The sequence below is a fragment of the Miniopterus schreibersii genome, assembly GCF_964146895.1.
Source record: "Miniopterus schreibersii genome assembly, chromosome: 4".
Taxonomy (NCBI): domain Eukaryota; kingdom Metazoa; phylum Chordata; class Mammalia; order Chiroptera; family Miniopteridae; genus Miniopterus; species Miniopterus schreibersii.
The window spans coordinates 76,463,633-76,480,338 of record NC_138105.1 but is presented as its reverse complement, the minus strand read 5'-3'; the positions used below and the strand labels follow the sequence as shown (position 1 = coordinate 76,480,338).

The window sequence follows — 16,706 nt, the reverse complement described above, 5'->3', positions numbered from 1 at the left end:
ATCGTGATAGTGGAAAGCCCCGTGGTAGCCACTCTTTCTGTGTGTGTCTCCCTTTTTCATCCTTCCAGCCGCTCAGCTGCAAGGGCGGAACAGGATTCACTCTGCTCTTTGTGTCCTGGGCAGAGCCGTGCCAGGGACGAGCAGGGGTGGTTGCCCAGCTGCCCCAGCCACCCTCCCCACCCCCATTGCTTGTTTTCCCACAAGTTGTCATGGGGAAGGCAGGACAGGCAGCTGGACAAACAGTGGCAAGTGGGCATCAAAGGGCAAGGGCATCCCTTGCTTGAACTTAAACGCAGACCAGAGAATGCCCTGCTGGCAGAAGCTGGGGACAGCTGGGGAAGAACCTTAAACCCAGTGATCTGGGTTTCCTGGACTGATGTGGAAAAAGCACAAGACTGTGAGCCCAGCCACCTGACTTCCAGGCTCCCCTTGTCCTGTACCTGGGAGCACTTAGGACAGTCACCCTCACCCTCACCACATACACACACCACTGAGTGGTAACATGGTATAGAGCAGCAGTTCTCAAACTTTTTGGCTTCAGGGTCCCTTAACACTCTGATCCCAAAGAGCTTTTGTGTATGTGGGTTAGTTATATGTATTTATATTTACCATATAGAAATTTACAGAGAAATTTTTAAATATTTATTAATGACTTAAATTAAAATAGCAATAATAAATCCATTATATGTTATAACATAAATAACAAAAATTTTTAAAGGAAACTAACTATTTTACAAAGCAAAATATATATATAGAGAGAAGAGTATCATTGTTTTACATTTTTACAAATTTCTTTTATATCTGCCTTAATAGAAGATACACATGTAGCCTCTGGAAAATTCCAGGGCACTCTGGGAGAGCACGAAAGTGAAAAGAGCAAGTAATGTTGTAACGTTGATAGGAAAATTGTTTTTACCTCAAACAATCCCTGGAAGCTTCTCAAGGACCGTTGGGCTGATACCTGGACCACACCTGATATGGAAGAATGACAGTGAATTTTGGAGCTGGGCAGAACGGGCTTAAACCCCTGCTCGGTCACTCTCTTTTTCTGGTACTATGGGCCTCACTCTCTTTATCTGTTAAAAGGGATTAATATCATCTATCTCAAAAGGTGGAGAGGATTGAGTAAGTAGAGTACACAACACACAGTAGGTGTGATAGCAAGCTTGGCTACTTTCCTCTTGGTTGGGGCCTCAGTTTCCTCATTTGTTAAACAAAGGTCTGGACTGGAAAACTTCCAAGACTCTTCCCAGCTCCAACAGGCTGTGGTTGTTTCGTGAGAAATGTTCCAGAATTCCTCACATTCCCACTCCAGCCCCAGTGACGACATTCCCCTTTCAGCTCACGCAGGCACAAAGGCGCATTCTGTTCATGAGCCGCAGAAGCACATGTGAACACAGACACACACCTGTCACCTATGACATGCCCGTGAGTCTGCGGAGAGGATGTGTTCCCCCAGGGCCCAGACATACACACGGGGACACAGGTGGCAAGGGTTCCCTATGCGGTAATGCCTCACAAGGGGATCTGTGCAGTGCTTGCAGAGACAGGTGTGCACACATGCACGCGGTCATGCCATCCTAGGATGCCCAGGCGCCCCTCGGGCACATGCACTCGCGCGCTGACGCTGTGGGGACCAGACACACAGGCAGATGGCGCAGAGATCGCCAGGAGGGCATGAAGCGCAAAGCAGCCAGGGCCGCAACCACTCCCGGCTCCGGCTACTCCCAGCCGGGGGCTCCCCCTCCGCCCTGCGCGCCCCCGCCGCCTCCGCAGTCCGCGGCCGGCGGGCCCAGCTGGTCGGCCTTCGGCTCCGCTCCCCGCGCATCCACCCGAGTCGGCTCGGGAGCGAGCGGGGGGGGAACCGCCGCCCGCGCCGGGGCTGGAGGAGTCGGCTCACCGTGGGCTGCGGGGCCCCTCGCTGCGGCAGCGGCAGCGGCTGCGGTGGCCGGGCGGTGCCAGCCCGCAGGGTGACCGAGCGGTGGGGCGGCCGGGCAGCCGGGGCGGAGGCAGAGCTTGCAGGCAGCATGGCGGGGCTGCGGCTCAGGCGGGGCTCTGGGCTCAGGTTGCTGGCGCTGTCTGCGCTCGGATTCTGCCTGATGCTGCAAGTCAGTGCCAAGAGGCCCCCCAAAACGCCTCCCTGTCCGCCCAGCTGCTCTTGCACCAGGGACACGGCCTTCTGCGTGGACTCTAAGGCAGTGCCCAGGAACCTGCCCGCCGAGGTCATCTCTCTGTGAGTGCCCAGCCCTGGTCCAGGGGGTGGAGAGCCAAGAGGGGGAGGAAGGCAAGGACCACTCTGGGAGTTGATGGGGAGAACCCCATTCCCCTTCTAAGGAATATGGGGACCAGGAGGACTCCAGGGTAACCTCAGGACTGAAGACTCAAGGTATCAGCCAGGCAGGGAGTTTTGCAGTCATGCAGGCTCAGCAGCCATGGCTGGGGAGAACAGGACTTCGGGGCCAAGAATGAATCATCACCACCAGCAGCATCAATGAGACCTACTGTGTGCAGGGCTCTGGACTTGGAGGGAGGGGGGTTGCTTACCCCAGCATGTGGGCCCCTGCCTGTGATGTCACATCAAGGGCAGAAAGGCTTCTAGTGGGGGGAGGGAAGGAGGCAGCATGGGGAGGGGTGGGAGTGAGATACATCCACACTGGCAAGGGGCAGATGCCTGCCATTGGTCTCACCAGCCACTCTGCACACAGCCAGCCGGCCTGTCACATGCAGCAGTGGCCTCTGGGACCAGACAGGCTGTGTGGTCCTTGAGAGCAGGATGCTAATCCCTACCCCCATCCCAAGGCCCCATCCCTCCACAGCACCCAGCACACTGTGGGTGTTTGAAGGATCATGAAAGTGTGGCTAATGGAAACTTCTTTTGGCTGAGTGGGAAGCTGAACCTGGGGCCATTGGTGCTCAGGGAGGCAGTAGGGGAGGTAACGATGAGGCAGGCAGTGACGAGAAGGAGAAGACAACCTCAGGTGAGGGCCAGGTTGGTGACCTGGGAGTTTACAGGGTGAGTGCATCCAGAAGCCATTGTGCTGTCCACCTGGCTCAGTCCCTACATACTCCTCACAGTACTGACTTCGGTGTCCCCTGCAGGACGCTGGTGAACGCTGCCTTCTCGGAGATCCAGGATGGAGCATTTTCCCACCTGCCACTGCTGCAGTTCCTGTATGGAAAGGGCCTTGTGGAAGGCGGGTGGTGGCCTGGGCAGGGGCAGTGGAAGGGGAGGTTGTTTACATTGGAAGCCCCGGGTGAGAGTGGAACACAAAGCAGAGATGCCATGGGGTAGACCCAGCTTGCCAGGAAAGATCTGTCCGGACTGTTTATACCCTGGGAGCAAACAGGGACCCTGGGAGTTTCTGGGACCAGAACAGCTCCTGCCTGGTCTTGCTACCCAGGCTGCTCTGGGGTTCTCTGCTGAGGTCCCGAGGGTAGGAGGCTGGGCAGTCAGGCCTTGAAGCCCAAGGGTGAGGCAGCAGGCACACCCTTGGAAACTCTAATTCTGCCTTTGTCTCTCCAGGTTACTCAACTCCAACAAGTTTACGCTGATCGGAGACAGCGCCTTCACAGGACTGTCACACCTGCAGTACCTGTGTGTGGGAAGGAAAGGGAAATGGAAAGTCGAAGGGAGGAAGGAGGAGGGCTTGGGTGGGCTGAGAGGGGAGGTTGAATGAGGAAGTCTGGGGGAGGTGAGAGCCCTTGAATCCTGTGACTGCAGGACCTGAGCAGAGGAGAGGTCATTTCATCCATCCCTCTGCCTAAACCATCCTGCCTGGATGCCCTGTCACCACGGGCTTAGTGTCACCACATTTGGAATAAAAGCCTGTCTGAGGGCCATGGGCTGGACTCTAGGCATGGTGTAGGGAAACAGGTGGGGGAAGGGGGTCTTGGGATCTGGAGTGGTGGCTGAGACAATTCTCATTTCCTCCAGCTTCATTGAGAACAATGACATCTGGGCACTATCCAAGTTTACTTTCCGAGGACTCAAGTCTTTAACACACCTGTGAGTACATCCCACACATACACTGACTCATTGGATCAAAGCCCCACCGAATCCCCACCTACTCCCATCTCTGTCTCTTGTGGCCTTTGGCCTTGGTCACAATCTTCAGGTGACCCATATGTCTCTCTTGCAGCTCGCTGGCCAACAATAACCTGCAGACACTGCCTAGAGACATCTTTCGGCCCCTGGACATCCTGAGTGACTTGTAAGGCCTGAGTCCAAGGTCTTTTGACAGTGCCACAGAGGGGAGCATTCCTGGAGGGAGTGGTGTGGGAGCCAGGATTGAGAAGATCATAAAGTCTTGAGAGGCTAAGAGGGCTTGGTTTGGAGGGGGTGGTGGCTCTAAGAAGGCTAAGTAAAATTAAATATAGGTTGGTAGCCTTCTAAGTTGGGGTTCCTCAGGCATCTATAGGCCCTCTTAAAATGCACATGAGACAATATGTGTATGTTTTTCAAACATGTGCTTTCTAAATCTATGTTTGATTTGAATCTACATTAAAGTCTGATAGCAAGTCACATTCATTGATCAGTATTTATACAAGAGTCTGAAAGCCCTGGATTGTGGAAGGGTGAGAAGAAACGGGCTGCAACACAGAGTTGAGCAGGTTATACACTGCTAAAGGCACCTGGTTAAGGAGGCAATAGGGGCTGAACTCAGCCTCCACTCAGATGGCCAAGCATGTGTCCACAGGGCTGCATCCACCCCAAGGGGAACCTTTTTCTAATGGGCACAAAGATGCCACATGAGCAACCAGCAGCAGCCTTGAAAATATCTACTTCTGAAACCTTGAGGTCCTGGGTGGGCTGAACAGCTGAAAGCCTGCCTCTCTCTCTGTCCCCTCCATCACCCTCATGATCAGGGATCTGCGGGGAAACTCGCTCAACTGTGACTGCAAGGTGAAGTGGCTGGTGGAGTGGCTGGCACACACCAACACCACGGTGGCCCCCATCTATTGCGCCAGCCCGCCCCGCTTCCAAGAGCACAAGGTGCAGGATTTGCCACTGCGGGAGTTCGATTGCATCACCACAGGTAGGAGGTGCCCCTGCCTTGGACCTCAGGCTGGGAGCTAACTCCCTAGCCCCTTCCCTTGCTTGCTAAGCAACCCTTACCACTCAACAAACTCTTACTCTTCTCCCCTCACCAATCCCTGCAGATTTTGTGCTGTACCAGACCCTGTCCTTTCCAGCGGTATCAGCTGAACCCTTCCTTTACTCCAGCGACCTCTATGTGGCTCTGGCCCAGCCAGGTGCCAGCGCTTGCACTATCCTCAAGTGGGACTATGTTGAACGGCAGCTTCGAGATTATGATAGAATCCCAGGTACTGTGCCCAACCTCGCTGTTCTGGCCCCAGCTAGGGAGAGCTGGGGGGGAGGGGTGGTTTCTATTGTTCTTCTCCATTGAGTTACACAAATAACATCCATATGGTAGGTTGGTGCTAAGAGGGAAATATGGACACGATGCATTGGGAATACAAAAGAGAGGCTTGCCCTGGGCAATCAAGTAATGCTTCCTGGTGGAAGGGATGCCTACAGTGAGTCTTGAAGGATGAGGGAGAGGAAGGAATCAAAGGTGATGACCAGGTTTCTGACTTAAGTATCTGGGTGGTGCCAGTGAACTAAAAAAGAGGAGATAGTGAGTTTAAGCTGAGTCTAGAACCCTGAGGGAGACTTAGCTAGGAGAAAAAAATGTAGGAAGGATGATTTGGCAGAAAGAACAGCATGAGCAAAGTCAAGAAGGTGTGCAACAGCTTATTGTGTGAATGCAGGCTTATATAAGCAACTTATATGACTACAGCATAAGGTTCAAGGTGGACAGTTGCAGGCCCAAGAGAGATGAGGACAAGGTCATTGACAAGCTTTGAGAAAGTGTGTGAGCCAATCCAATCTATATTTTAGACCACTCCCTCTGTGAGCATTGTGGAGAATGGCTAAGCATGGAGCAAGACATGTGGGCAGACCAGTAGGGGGTTAGCTGGAGCCTGGACTGAGGCAGCATCGGTGGGATGGAGAGTTATATTTAGAAAAGGGGATTGAACTGACACAAGAGGAAACAGAAAATGTAAATCACCCTATATCTATGAAAGAACTTGAAGTAATTATAAAAAAACCTTCCCCCAATACAAGATTCAGATGGTTTCCCTAACAAACACTTAAGGAAGAAATAACACCAATATTACACAAACTGTACTAGAAAGCAGAAGGAAGGGTTGACTGAACTTGGGAACTGATCAGCTGTGGATGAGGGAGGGACAGGGAGGTTTGGGGGATGGCTCCCAGGTTTCTGGTGGAAGTAACTAGATGGAGCCACAAATGGACATCAAGAACAGAGGAGGAAAGGAGGAACAGGTTAGGGGGTAGATGTGGAACTCAGTTTTGGCCAGCTGGAGTTTGAGGTGCTTGAGGGTGTCCGGGCAAGGAGAGTCTGAGCTGCAGTGGCTCAGGAGCTGGGTGATCTGGAGCTTGGCAGTCATTAGGAACTGGGCTGGCAGACTAAGAGTGCAAGAAGGACTCAGAGACTCAGGCTCAGCACAAGCTTCCCTTGGGGAGAAGGTGCGTGAAAGTGATGACTGGAAACATCAGGACAGGTGAGGAGTGTGGCCCCATATGCTTGGGTGCCTGGGAAGGGGTGAAATCAATCTAGTTGAGGACAAGTACATTTGTTGTCATACATAAAAGCCTTTCAAAAGTGGGAGCTCTTGGGAGAATGTGTTTTCATACACAACTCTCCAGAAATCAAGCTATCATTTTGCACCCAGCTATGGACTAGCTCAAACTCTCTCTCCTTCCCCTGCCTGGCCACTTGCCAGTAGGTAGCTTTGGGCAAGTCACTTAGAATGTGAGCCTCAGTTTCTTTCTGTGTGAAATGGCAAAATAATTGGGTGCATTTCAGAGTGATTAACTGGGGCAATACTGGGGCAATGTGTTCATACTTAGCACAGTGACTGCACACAATATAAATTTAATTATTGACGCTATGGTAAAGAGTCCATCAATATCTAAGGGCACCTATTTCGTGTTCGGTGTTAGTGTATATTTGAGCCCTGGGGCAAGGGCGGATGGAGGGTGATGCTGAGGCTAATTATTAGCTGTGAAGCAATTTGAGGAATGTCAGTGGGGAGGGACTACTGTAACAGAGGGACTTGGCTCCGGCCCAGGGTCAGGGCAGACTGACCCTCTTTTCCAAGGCTGGGCCAGGGCACGAAGCTACCTGTGTTGCCTGACGCTGCTCCCCTGCTTCCCGCAGCCCCCTCAGCCGTGCACTGCAAGCCCATGGTGGTGGACAGTCAGCTGTATGTGGTGGTGGCCCAGCTGTTTGGTGGTTCTTACATTTACCACTGGGACCCCAACACCACACGCTTCACCAAACTGCAGGACATCGACCCCCAGCGTGTGCGCAAGCCCAATGACCTGGAGGCCTTTCGCATAGACGGTGACTGGTACTTCGCTGTGGCTGACAGCTCCAAGGCGGGTGCCACCAGCCTCTACCGCTGGCACCAGAATGGCTTCTACTCCCACCAGGCCTTGCACGCATGGCACCGTGATACCGACCTGGAGTTTGTGGATGGCGAGGGCAAGCCTCGGCTGATTGTGTCGAGTAGCTCCCAGGCACCTGTCATCTATCAGTGGAGTCGCACCCAGAAGCAGTTTGTGGCCCAGGGTGAAGTGACTCAGGTGCCTGATGCCCAGGCTGTGAAACACTTCCGGGCTGGACGCGACAGCTACCTGTGCCTCAGCCGATACATAGGGGACTCCAAGATCCTGCGCTGGGAGGGCACCCGCTTCTCGGAGGTACAGGCCCTGCCCTCCCGGGGCTCCATGGCGTTGCAGCCCTTTCTTGTGGGTGGCCGCCGCTACCTGGCTCTGGGCAGTGACTTCTCCTTCACCCAGATTTACCAGTGGGATGAGGGGCGGCAGAAGTTTGTGCGATTCCAGGAGCTGGCTGTGCAGGCCCCTCGAGCCTTCTGCTACATGCCTGCTGGGGACGCCCAGCTGCTCCTGGCCCCCAGCTTTAAGGGGCAGACGCTTGTGTACCGACACGTAGTGGTGGATCTCAGTGCCTAGACGGGTGCCAAGGCCTCTGGATTGGAGGCTGAGGGGAGCCTCTGTGCGAGCAGCGTGCATGTACACACACTCCTGGTAAGCATGGGCACCTCGTGGACTGGCCCCTGGAGCCACTCATCATAGTTGAAATCAGCATGAGAACTCTTTTATGCACCAGGCAACCCAGTGCCCAAGGCCCTCCCATCTGTGGATACCCTTGGACCCCCACCCCACCTGTAGGCCCCTTCGATCTGTTGCCTTCCACAAGCTCTGGCCTGAGGAGGGGAAGGAGTGCTGGGAGGGAGGGTCTTGAGCTTCTGACCCTCTGGTCTCTCCTGTTGGTGCTCCAGGTGTCTGTTTAACCTGCTCGTGCCCCACATTGCAGCCACAACCACATCCTTCCTACTGTGGGTACATTCACCTACCGTCCGCTCCTCCTGCATGTACACACACCTGTCCACATCCCTATTTTCCTGTGCACATGTGCAGACTCAATGCTGCCAAATGGGGCCCATCTCCATTACCTTGCCTCTCTTTTTGGAGAGGGCACACAGTTCTGTCCTCCTCTGCTCATCCCTGGTGTCCACCCTGCAGCTGATAAGGGTGGTAATGGTGGTGCCCCTCTGGGCATCAGCTTGAACTCCTGGGGGCAAAGTTCCTTTGCCCAAAGCAATAACAATAGCCCTAGCAGACCATGACTTCTTCCCTCCCAGTACTGGCTCTTTTCTCACTGGAGCTTTCTTCTCTGAGTCTGTCACCATGGACAGCAGATTACCCAGACGAAAGCCTTCCTGCTTTTCTTTCCCGTGGCTGCCCCAGCCTCGGAGCCCTGCCCTGCCCCCGGTCCAGTTCCTCCTTTGGGATGTGGACCCTGCGCCGTACTAGCTCCTTTTGCTAGTTCCAAGAGCTGGCCAGGCCAGGGACCCTGCAAACACTTGCATCATCTGGGCGGGTTCCAGGAGTAGAGCCAGGCTGGAGAGCACCCTGGGGGCTCTGGCATCCTTCCAGTCCACAGATGCACACCCCAGGGGCACTGCCTTTCAGGGCAAACTGAGTGGTAGAGGTTTGATGGCAGGGCCTGTGGAGTGACCTGGGAGCCAATCTGCTGCTGCCCTCTGCTGTGTGCTGGGGATAGACAGCTGTGAGGTACAAGGCGAGTGGAGAAGGCATGGGGAAGGGCGGCTTTTCCCTATGCCCAGGCTGTGTGAGGGGCTTCTGGTGGCAGGATGTGGGGGTTGGGGGGCACTTGGGGGCAATGCTATAATTTACTTGCTTCAAATAAAAAGTTCCCACCCCATTGCCAACTCTCAGGTGTCCAGTGGCAACGGTGAGCAGCAGCTGTTTCATTAAGAACATAGAATGTTGTCTGTCCCTCCTGCTGGCAGGGGGCCAGTGTCAGCTTTCAGACCCCACTCCTCCCAGCTCCCTTCCCTCTGAGGGGTGAGTGGGCACCCCTAAGGTCTGCAGGTGTTGAGGTTGGGAGTTCATGATGATGACGCTCTGGTGCTGGGTGAGTGTGACTAGTCTCCACCACCTGGGGCTGACTCATGGCCCAAGTGTTCCTTCCTGGAGATCACAGTATTGGGGTCATTGTCTGCCCCTCTGTCAGGTCAATTCCAGTCAACATTGCCAAAGACAAGCTCAGTGGTCCTTCTCCTCCCCACCCCCTCTGCTGGACAAATGTCTGCCATCACTGCCACCATCTGCCTTCGGTGTGAGATTTCAAGCAAGCTGGGTGCCTCAACCACGTTACTTAGCCTATTTGTATCTGTTTCCTTATCTGTAAAATGTGAATAGTCATGATACCTACCTGACAGGGTTAGTGTGAAATTTAAATGTATTCAATATATAGTCTATTAATATATGCAAGGCCCTTCGAAGAGTGTGTGTGCCATAGAAGTATGATTTTTATTGGTCTGTAGGACTGTATGAGACACAGGTGGCTCAGAGAAGGCTGCTTTGTGTTAGAGGAGAAGCATGCCTTTTGGGGAGAACTCACATCCTTGGTCTCAAGGCCCCTGTGCCCTACATCTTACCTGTAGCCTCAGTTGCCCAGCCAACCCTACCCCTGACCACTCTTAACAATGGGGAATCTCATAGGTGATATGTATGGGTTTCCATCTCCTCAAACCACATTCATGGGCTTTTGGCTTAGCAGAGACCCCTCAGGTCCCCCAGCCACACTGTCCAGGGAATGCTTGTTCTGATTTTTCATATGGGGAATGGGCCCTCATGTTGTGCCAGGGTCAGGTTGCCAGGCAGAGTGCACTGAGTCTCCAAGACCCATTGGCACTCTGTTGCTCAGTAGAAAGATAAACATCACCCTGACTGTTGTTCCTCCTGACTCCCCCAAGATTCCTCCCAAAGATGGAGACACTTTTTTCCCCGCTCTCTGCACCTGCCCTTGGAGTCATCTGTGTGTCCAGAGAGCTGCTTAGCAACTCAGTGTAACTGGATGGCTGTGTCAACAGCTCAGGACCAAAGGCCATGAGACGCAGAGTCCACTCGCTCCGCCAAAGCTGAGGAGGGTGACACCCCCCCAGCCGCCAGCCTCATGCCCCTCCATGCTGAGCCCTGCTCTCAGCAGCAGACTTCTCACATCTTGTGCCTTAGATTTCCCAAGCACAGTCATCAGGATCAGGAGTCTCCCTGTGAGAGACCGTCCCAGCTGGCAGGGCTTAGAGTGGGCACAGAGGAGCTCTTCCCCAGCAAAGGAGGGTAGAGAGAAGCCTGTGATGCTGGGGTCACATGGTGACTCTGGAAGACAGCTGGTGGGAGAAAGCTGTTCCTCAGCAGGTACCAGAGAACCCGAGATTCACGTGTGCAGTCAGCCCAGGCATCCTTACCTCCCAAAGCATAGACATTTATGCAAACCCCCACCCCCACCCTGCTCCTCCTGAGCTGGTCCCCTACTGAGTCAGTCACATCTTTCTTCTCCAAGGACTCTGCCTAGAGATGGATGGTTGGATACCAGACCTTGGCATTTCTTATTCTTCCAAAGCAGAATGGGAGCTAGGCCCGGGGTGAGGGGGTGGTTAGGCGAGGAGAGGCAGTAGGGCCTCAGGGGAGCTTCTCCTGTGGGCCAGTTTCACTGTTAGCTCTCACACCCAGCAACACCTATAAAAATGATGATAATAATTAAGTATAATCACAATATGTTTTTATTTATCTATTCCCAAGTAGCCTACTTTCCCTGGCCCCCATCATTACCTATTTCATCCTTCCAAGGGGGTGGTGGGCGTTAAATGTGGCTCTAATAAAAAGTAATAACTGCCTGTTTCCCACCCCCACAGCTCTGCTGTCATCCTCACCTCAGCCCTGCGAGGCAGAGGGGAGGCTGCAGGGTGTGGGAGGATGCTGTGCTATCCATTTCCAGAGGGGGGAAGGAGGCACTAAGCAGGAGAGGGACACAGAATGCAACCCCATGTGGAAACTTGTAGAAGCAGCAGAGTTTGCCTTCTCTTTGGAGCCTTTCGCCTTCTTCCAGGTATACACCTGCCTCCCAGAGGAGCTTCTTCATTCCCCGTTCCCTCTCAAAGCCACCTGTAGATGACTGATCCAGCCAAGCATTGGTCCACCTGCCACCAGATGACGCTGGGCAAGTAACTTTTCATCCCTGAGAGTATTTCCTAATTTTTTTTTTTTTAAAGGATCTTTGTAAACATCAAGACCCTGCACACAAAAATGCACTACAGAATGGCAAATGGTGATATTATTAAGCTCTCAGGGATATTTGTGTTCTTGGCTCAGAGGAATAGGTGGAATTTCAAACTTCTGGTGAGGAAGGCACGGCGGCTGGGGGCTTTGCCCAGAACCTCTCAAATCCTCCTGTCAGCCTGCCCAGCGCTGTGGGCTCTGGCAAGGGACCCAGACCGAAGTTGGCTCCTGAAGCCCGCCCTCCCGGGGTAGGAGGATGGGGGCGATGAGTGCCCCAGGTTCCCTCTCCCCATCTCCTCCCGCTTTCCCCATCCTGAGCTCTGGACCCAGCGAAGTAAGACCCGGATCTGCTGGGGCTCGCCAAGCGTCCTTCCAGCTTGCGCCCGAGCCTCGAAGGGTGCACCTCCACCCATCTCGTGCCCGCGCCCATTTCACAGACGGGAAAACGAGGCAACGGGGGAAGCCGGGGAGGAGCCAGCCCCGTAACCTCTGGAGTCCGAATCTCCTTCGCTTCCTCCACCTCACCCTAACCGCCCCACCACTTCGTCGTCGCTGGCCATCCCCTAATCTTTCCAACCAAGGGGCCCCACCTGCACGGAGGTCGGAGGACCGCTGCCCTTTAAGGCGCGGGCTGCGCCCCGCCCGGCCTCGCCCCGCCCCCTGCGGGCCGCACTGCGCCTGCGCCGCGCGCGGGAGGCGCGGGGTTGGGCAGATCCCAGTTCCCTGCAACTTTCAAGTGAGCGGTAAACCCCGCCCCGAGGCTGCCGCCGGCCGCCTGCTGCCGGGACCCGGGGAGTCGCGCGAGCGAAGGCCACCCCCCGCCCCCTGCGGCCCGAGACCCGCGGCGGCGAGCGCCGAACTCCCGGTGCTCCCGTCGGACGTGCGCGTCGTGGCCTCAACTGCCGGGGCGGCGCGGCCTCGCGGAAGAGCGCGCCTCCCGCGCTGGCTCCACGTCGGCCGCCCGGTGCCCGGCCTCCTCGGCCCAGCCGGCCGGTCTCGCCCTGAGCAGCGGGGCAGCTGCGGGCTCCGCCGCCGCCAAGCGGCCGTGCGAGCGCTCGTCCCGTTCCCGCCCCTCCGCTGATCGCCCCCGTTCCAGGCCCGGGGCTCCCCGCGCCTCCGAGGCTGCAGGATGGTGTCCTGGATGATCTGTCGCCTGGTGGTGTGAGTATGGCCGCTCGCACACCCCCTCTCCCCGCCCCCGGGGTGAACCCTGGGAATGTCTGGTGGGAAAGGGGTCCTCCTGAGCTCCGTCACCCCCAGCACTCACCGCAGTGGGTAACGGATCCGCGGCCCGCACGCGGCACCGGGCCCCGCGGGCTCGTCGCCCCAGCCCCCAAAGCCTCCTTGGCTGATGGCGACCCCTCCTGCGCTCACACCCCCGCAGACGGGTGCGGGGTGGAAGGCCACAGGCTGGCCCTAAGCCCCTTGGCACACACCAGGTGTTGTGGCATGTTGTGAGCGGAGTTCCCAGGTGCCTGCCTCCCATCTGAGCAGTCACATGACTCACCACCTCCCCACTGTGCCATACTCATCGCCTTCCAGTACTTCAGTACCTGGCGCGAAATCCCTGTCTGCAGCCTGGCAGCGTCAGGCCTGGCGGCCCTGGGCCTGATCGCACGTCCATGGGAGGGGAGGTGCTCTCACCACCTCAGTAGCCTGCCTCCCACCCACCGTGTTCAGTGGCTTTGTGTACCTGTGCACCCAAAGGCCACAGTGCAGGACTGGACAGGCTTGGGATGTTTGTAAACAGCAGGGTGGGGAGGTGGCCTCTAGGGCACTGACTCAGATGCAGGTTGTGCAAGCCAAGCGGGAAGAACAGGGTAGGCACTGTCACCTTGAACCTGTGGGGGAGGTGGCCACCTGTGGGGGACAGGGCATGGTGCCCCTCACACTCCCCTTCTGCTTTTTCGGCCGCTCTTCCAGGCTGGTGTTTGGGATGCTGTACCCAGCTTATGCTTCTTATAAGGCTGTGAAGACCAAGAACATTCGTGAATATGTGAGTGTGTTGGCTCAGGTGGGGCGGGATGACAGCCTTGGAGGGGGTATGGTAGATTTAGGGAGGTGGGGAGAGTCTGAACTGACCTCCCTCTCCTCCAGGGGCATAAATGGCTGACAGCTGCTGAGTGGAATGAGTGTGGATGGAGGGCGAGCCATTGAGGTGCCTCTGTAGGAACTTGTGGGGGAAGCCCGCTGGGGCTGGGCACAGGAATGAGTGGCAGTTTCTCAGAGGCATCTCTCTAGGGCCATCCAGGTGCCAGGGGAATGCAGCAGGACAGGCTCTCTGGCATCTCAGGGCTGGATCTGTCTGGGACAGGGGAGTTGGCTCTGTAGGCTCAGGTACTGGCCTCTGACCTCTCTGCTCCCCCACCTCCAGGTCCGGTGGATGATGTACTGGATTGTCTTTGCACTCTTCATGGCGGTGGAGGCCTTCTCAGACATCTTTATTTCCTGGTATGGGAGCGGGGGCTCTGTGGGCCATGGGAGGGGCTGTCTACCCTCAAACTGGCTCTATGGCTGACCTTGTCTCCCTGTGCTCTGACAGGTTCCCTTTCTACTATGAGATCAAGATGGCCTTCGTGCTGTGGCTGCTCTCGCCCCACACCAAAGGAGCCAGCCTGCTTTACCGCAAATTTGTCCACCCATCCCTGTCCCGCCATGAGAAGGTATTCCAGGGGGAGGCAGGGACGTAAGCGTAGGGGCAGGTGTGAGGGAAAGGGCCCTGACTCAGAGTTCAGGACACTGGGACACCTGGGTTCTAATCCTAGTCTGTGAGACCTTGACAGAGCCTAGCCTTCCTCTTCTGGGATAATCTAGCAGGGGCACATGTGAGTGGCCTTTTGAGAGAGTGAAAAGTCAGCTGGAAGTTGGTTTGGGAATGGGAGGGGGAGGCTGGAGCATGGCTATTCATTGAGGTGTAGGACTAGGTGGATGGGTGGGGAGCCCTGCTCTTGGTGTGGTAGCCAGCTCACTATGGGTGGTGGTGGGCTGGCAGGTGTGGTACTCAGTGACTTCTATGGGTCTGCAAAGGAAGAGTGATTCGGACTGTCCTCTGAGTTCTCTGTGCCCTGGTCCGTAGGAGATCGACACCTACATTGTGCAAGCCAAGGAGCGCAGCTACGAAACGATGCTCAGCTTTGGGAAGCGGGGCCTCAACATTGCTGCAACAGCGGCTGTGCAGGCTGCCACCAAGGTGCCCTGGGGCCCAGCCTCCGTCAGACCCCCACTCCCACTCCCAGTGCCTTTTGGGCAAGTTCAGCCCTCTGTCAGTGAGCCCAGAGATGACAGCTGTCCATAGCAGGGAACAGGGGTGAGAGGTGACAGGTGTGGTGTTGGCAGGAGCATGGAGCTGGAAGTTCACACTTCCCTGGCTCTGACACTGACCGTGAGCAGCTGCTCCTGCTCTCTGGGCTTTAGTTTCCTGTTGGTGCCACAAAGACCTGGGACTAGAAGGTTACTGAGTTGCTCTCAGTTCTGAGGCCTTTGCCCCAGTGATTATCTTTAGGTCAGCCCTTGATTTCCCTGGGCAGCTTCCCTGGCTAAGGCTCTTTCCTGTTAGGAGCCCTGCCTCCTCCCTCAGGTGATACAGTGGCTCCCCCTTCCTTGCAGAGTCAGGGTGCGCTGGCTGGAAGGCTGCGCAGCTTCTCCATGCAGGACCTGCGCTCCATCCCCGACACCCGTGCCCCCAACTACCAGGATCCGCTCTACTTGGAGGACCAGATGCCCCGCCACAGACCACCCATTGGTGAGTGGGCAGAGGGACTCAGAAATGTCCCAAGAGGGCTTGCTTCTTCCATGCAAGCTGTGGCTTCCCCCAGGGCTCAGCCCCAGACCTTCAGACTATAAATGCCCAACTTTGCCTCCTCGGCCTCCCTCTTCACACAGCGTACAGAGCAGGGGGCCTGCAGGACACCGACACGGAGGAGGAGTGTTGGTCAGATACAGAAGCAGTGCCCCAGCCGCTACCCCGGCCCCGAGAGAAGCCTCTGAGCCGCAGCCAGAGCCTGCGCACGATCAAGAAGAAACCGCTGGTTCGAGAGGTCAGTGGTGAGGAAAGCAAGAGGGAGGCAGGCTGCTGTGGTAGGTCAGCCTGGACCCCTCATGGTATGCCTGCTCTCTCTCCCACAGGGCACCTCGCGCTCCCTGAAGGTCCGGTCAAGGAAGAAGACTGTGCCCTCAGACATGGGCAGCTAGTGAATACAGAGCCTGCCCAGTTTTACCTCATGCCCTGCAGAGCACTAGGGGCTGTTTGGAGGGGCCCTCTGGCTGCACATCGGGCCTGCCTGCACCAGCTGCCCAGGCTCTGCCCTCCTGGCTCCTGCTGTTGGTTACGGGCCAGGGCAGGTGCCAGGGATGACCTGAAATGTACCAAAGCTGGCGGGGCCCAGGGTTCTATTTATAGTCTTTTTCATTCCTCTGCCTTTGCAGGGATGGGACCAGAGCCTTCCCCAGACCCCTGCGAATGAAACCAAAGCCCACCCAGTTGTTTATTCCCTCTTGTCCTTCAAAGTACTTGACAGCCTTCTCCAAGGCCTCGTGTGTGTGTCCTGGTTGTGTGTTTTGTGTTGGTGAATGAGGTCAGGTTTGTGCAAGTTTTGATAAATAAATATGTAAAAGTATTCTGCTTCTCCCGGTTTGTATCCCCAGTCCTCACAGCACACATTGTTAAACAGCTTAGGGTGAGGGCTAAGGGACAGACTGCCAGAGGGGCCCAGACTTCTGGGGGAGACAACCATTGGCAAATAACTGTGATGCGGCAAGTGCTGTCACAGAAAGCTCTTGGGGACCCATGAGAACACATATGGGAGAGTGGGGGACTAGCCCTGAGAGAGATCAGAGTCTAAGAAGACTGCATGAGGAGATGGGCTTGTCCTTGACCCGAAGGTGAACTGTAGGGTAGATAGAGAAACCAGTGGGAGCGTAGGTATGGAGGAGGCTTGGGCAGCACGATGTTCCCATGGGGATTAGCTGGAGCTGTGCACAGCATACACCTGGGGAGCCGGAC

At 55.8% G+C, this 16,706-nt stretch overlaps 2 protein-coding genes across 2 annotated transcripts; both read left to right on the top strand.

The window, feature by feature from the left end:
- The first annotated feature begins 1,932 nt into the window (after positions 1-1,932).
- LGI3 (leucine rich repeat LGI family member 3) lies at positions 1,933-9,925 on the top strand. Its single transcript, XM_081135368.1, has 8 exons — positions 1,933-2,233; positions 3,100-3,171; positions 3,524-3,595; positions 3,935-4,006; positions 4,140-4,211; positions 4,867-5,036; positions 5,161-5,325; positions 7,251-9,925. The coding sequence occupies exons 1-8, from the start codon at positions 2,028-2,030 to the stop codon at positions 8,066-8,068; spliced, it is 1,647 nt and encodes a 548-aa protein (XP_080991494.1). The 5' UTR covers positions 1,933-2,027; the 3' UTR covers positions 8,069-9,925.
- A 2,453-nt stretch (positions 9,926-12,378) lies between these two features.
- Positions 12,379-16,320, top strand: REEP4 (receptor accessory protein 4). Its single transcript, XM_081135367.1, has 8 exons — positions 12,379-12,865; positions 13,628-13,700; positions 14,079-14,155; positions 14,247-14,367; positions 14,781-14,894; positions 15,311-15,446; positions 15,587-15,741; positions 15,830-16,320. Exons 1-8 carry the CDS (start codon positions 12,834-12,836, stop codon positions 15,893-15,895), a joined length of 774 nt encoding a protein of 257 aa, XP_080991493.1. The 5' UTR covers positions 12,379-12,833; the 3' UTR covers positions 15,896-16,320.
- The last annotated feature ends 386 nt before the right edge of the window (positions 16,321-16,706 follow it).

Coding starts and splice junctions, on each gene's coding strand:
- LGI3 (XM_081135368.1), top strand. CDS start 2,028: ATGGCGGGGCTGCGGCTCAGGCGGGGCTCTGGGCTCAGGTTGCTGGCG. Junction 2,234..3,099: donor CCCGCCGAGGTCATCTCTCT/GTGAGTGCCCAG, acceptor TGTCCCCTGCAG/GACGCTGGTGAACGCTGCCT. Junction 5,037..5,160: donor GTTCGATTGCATCACCACAG/GTAGGAGGTGCC, acceptor CAATCCCTGCAG/ATTTTGTGCTGTACCAGACC.
- REEP4 (XM_081135367.1), top strand. CDS start 12,834: ATGGTGTCCTGGATGATCTGTCGCCTGGTGGT. Junction 12,866..13,627: donor ATGATCTGTCGCCTGGTGGT/GTGAGTATGGCC, acceptor CCGCTCTTCCAG/GCTGGTGTTTGGGATGCTGT. Junction 14,895..15,310: donor CTGTGCAGGCTGCCACCAAG/GTGCCCTGGGGC, acceptor CCTTCCTTGCAG/AGTCAGGGTGCGCTGGCTGG.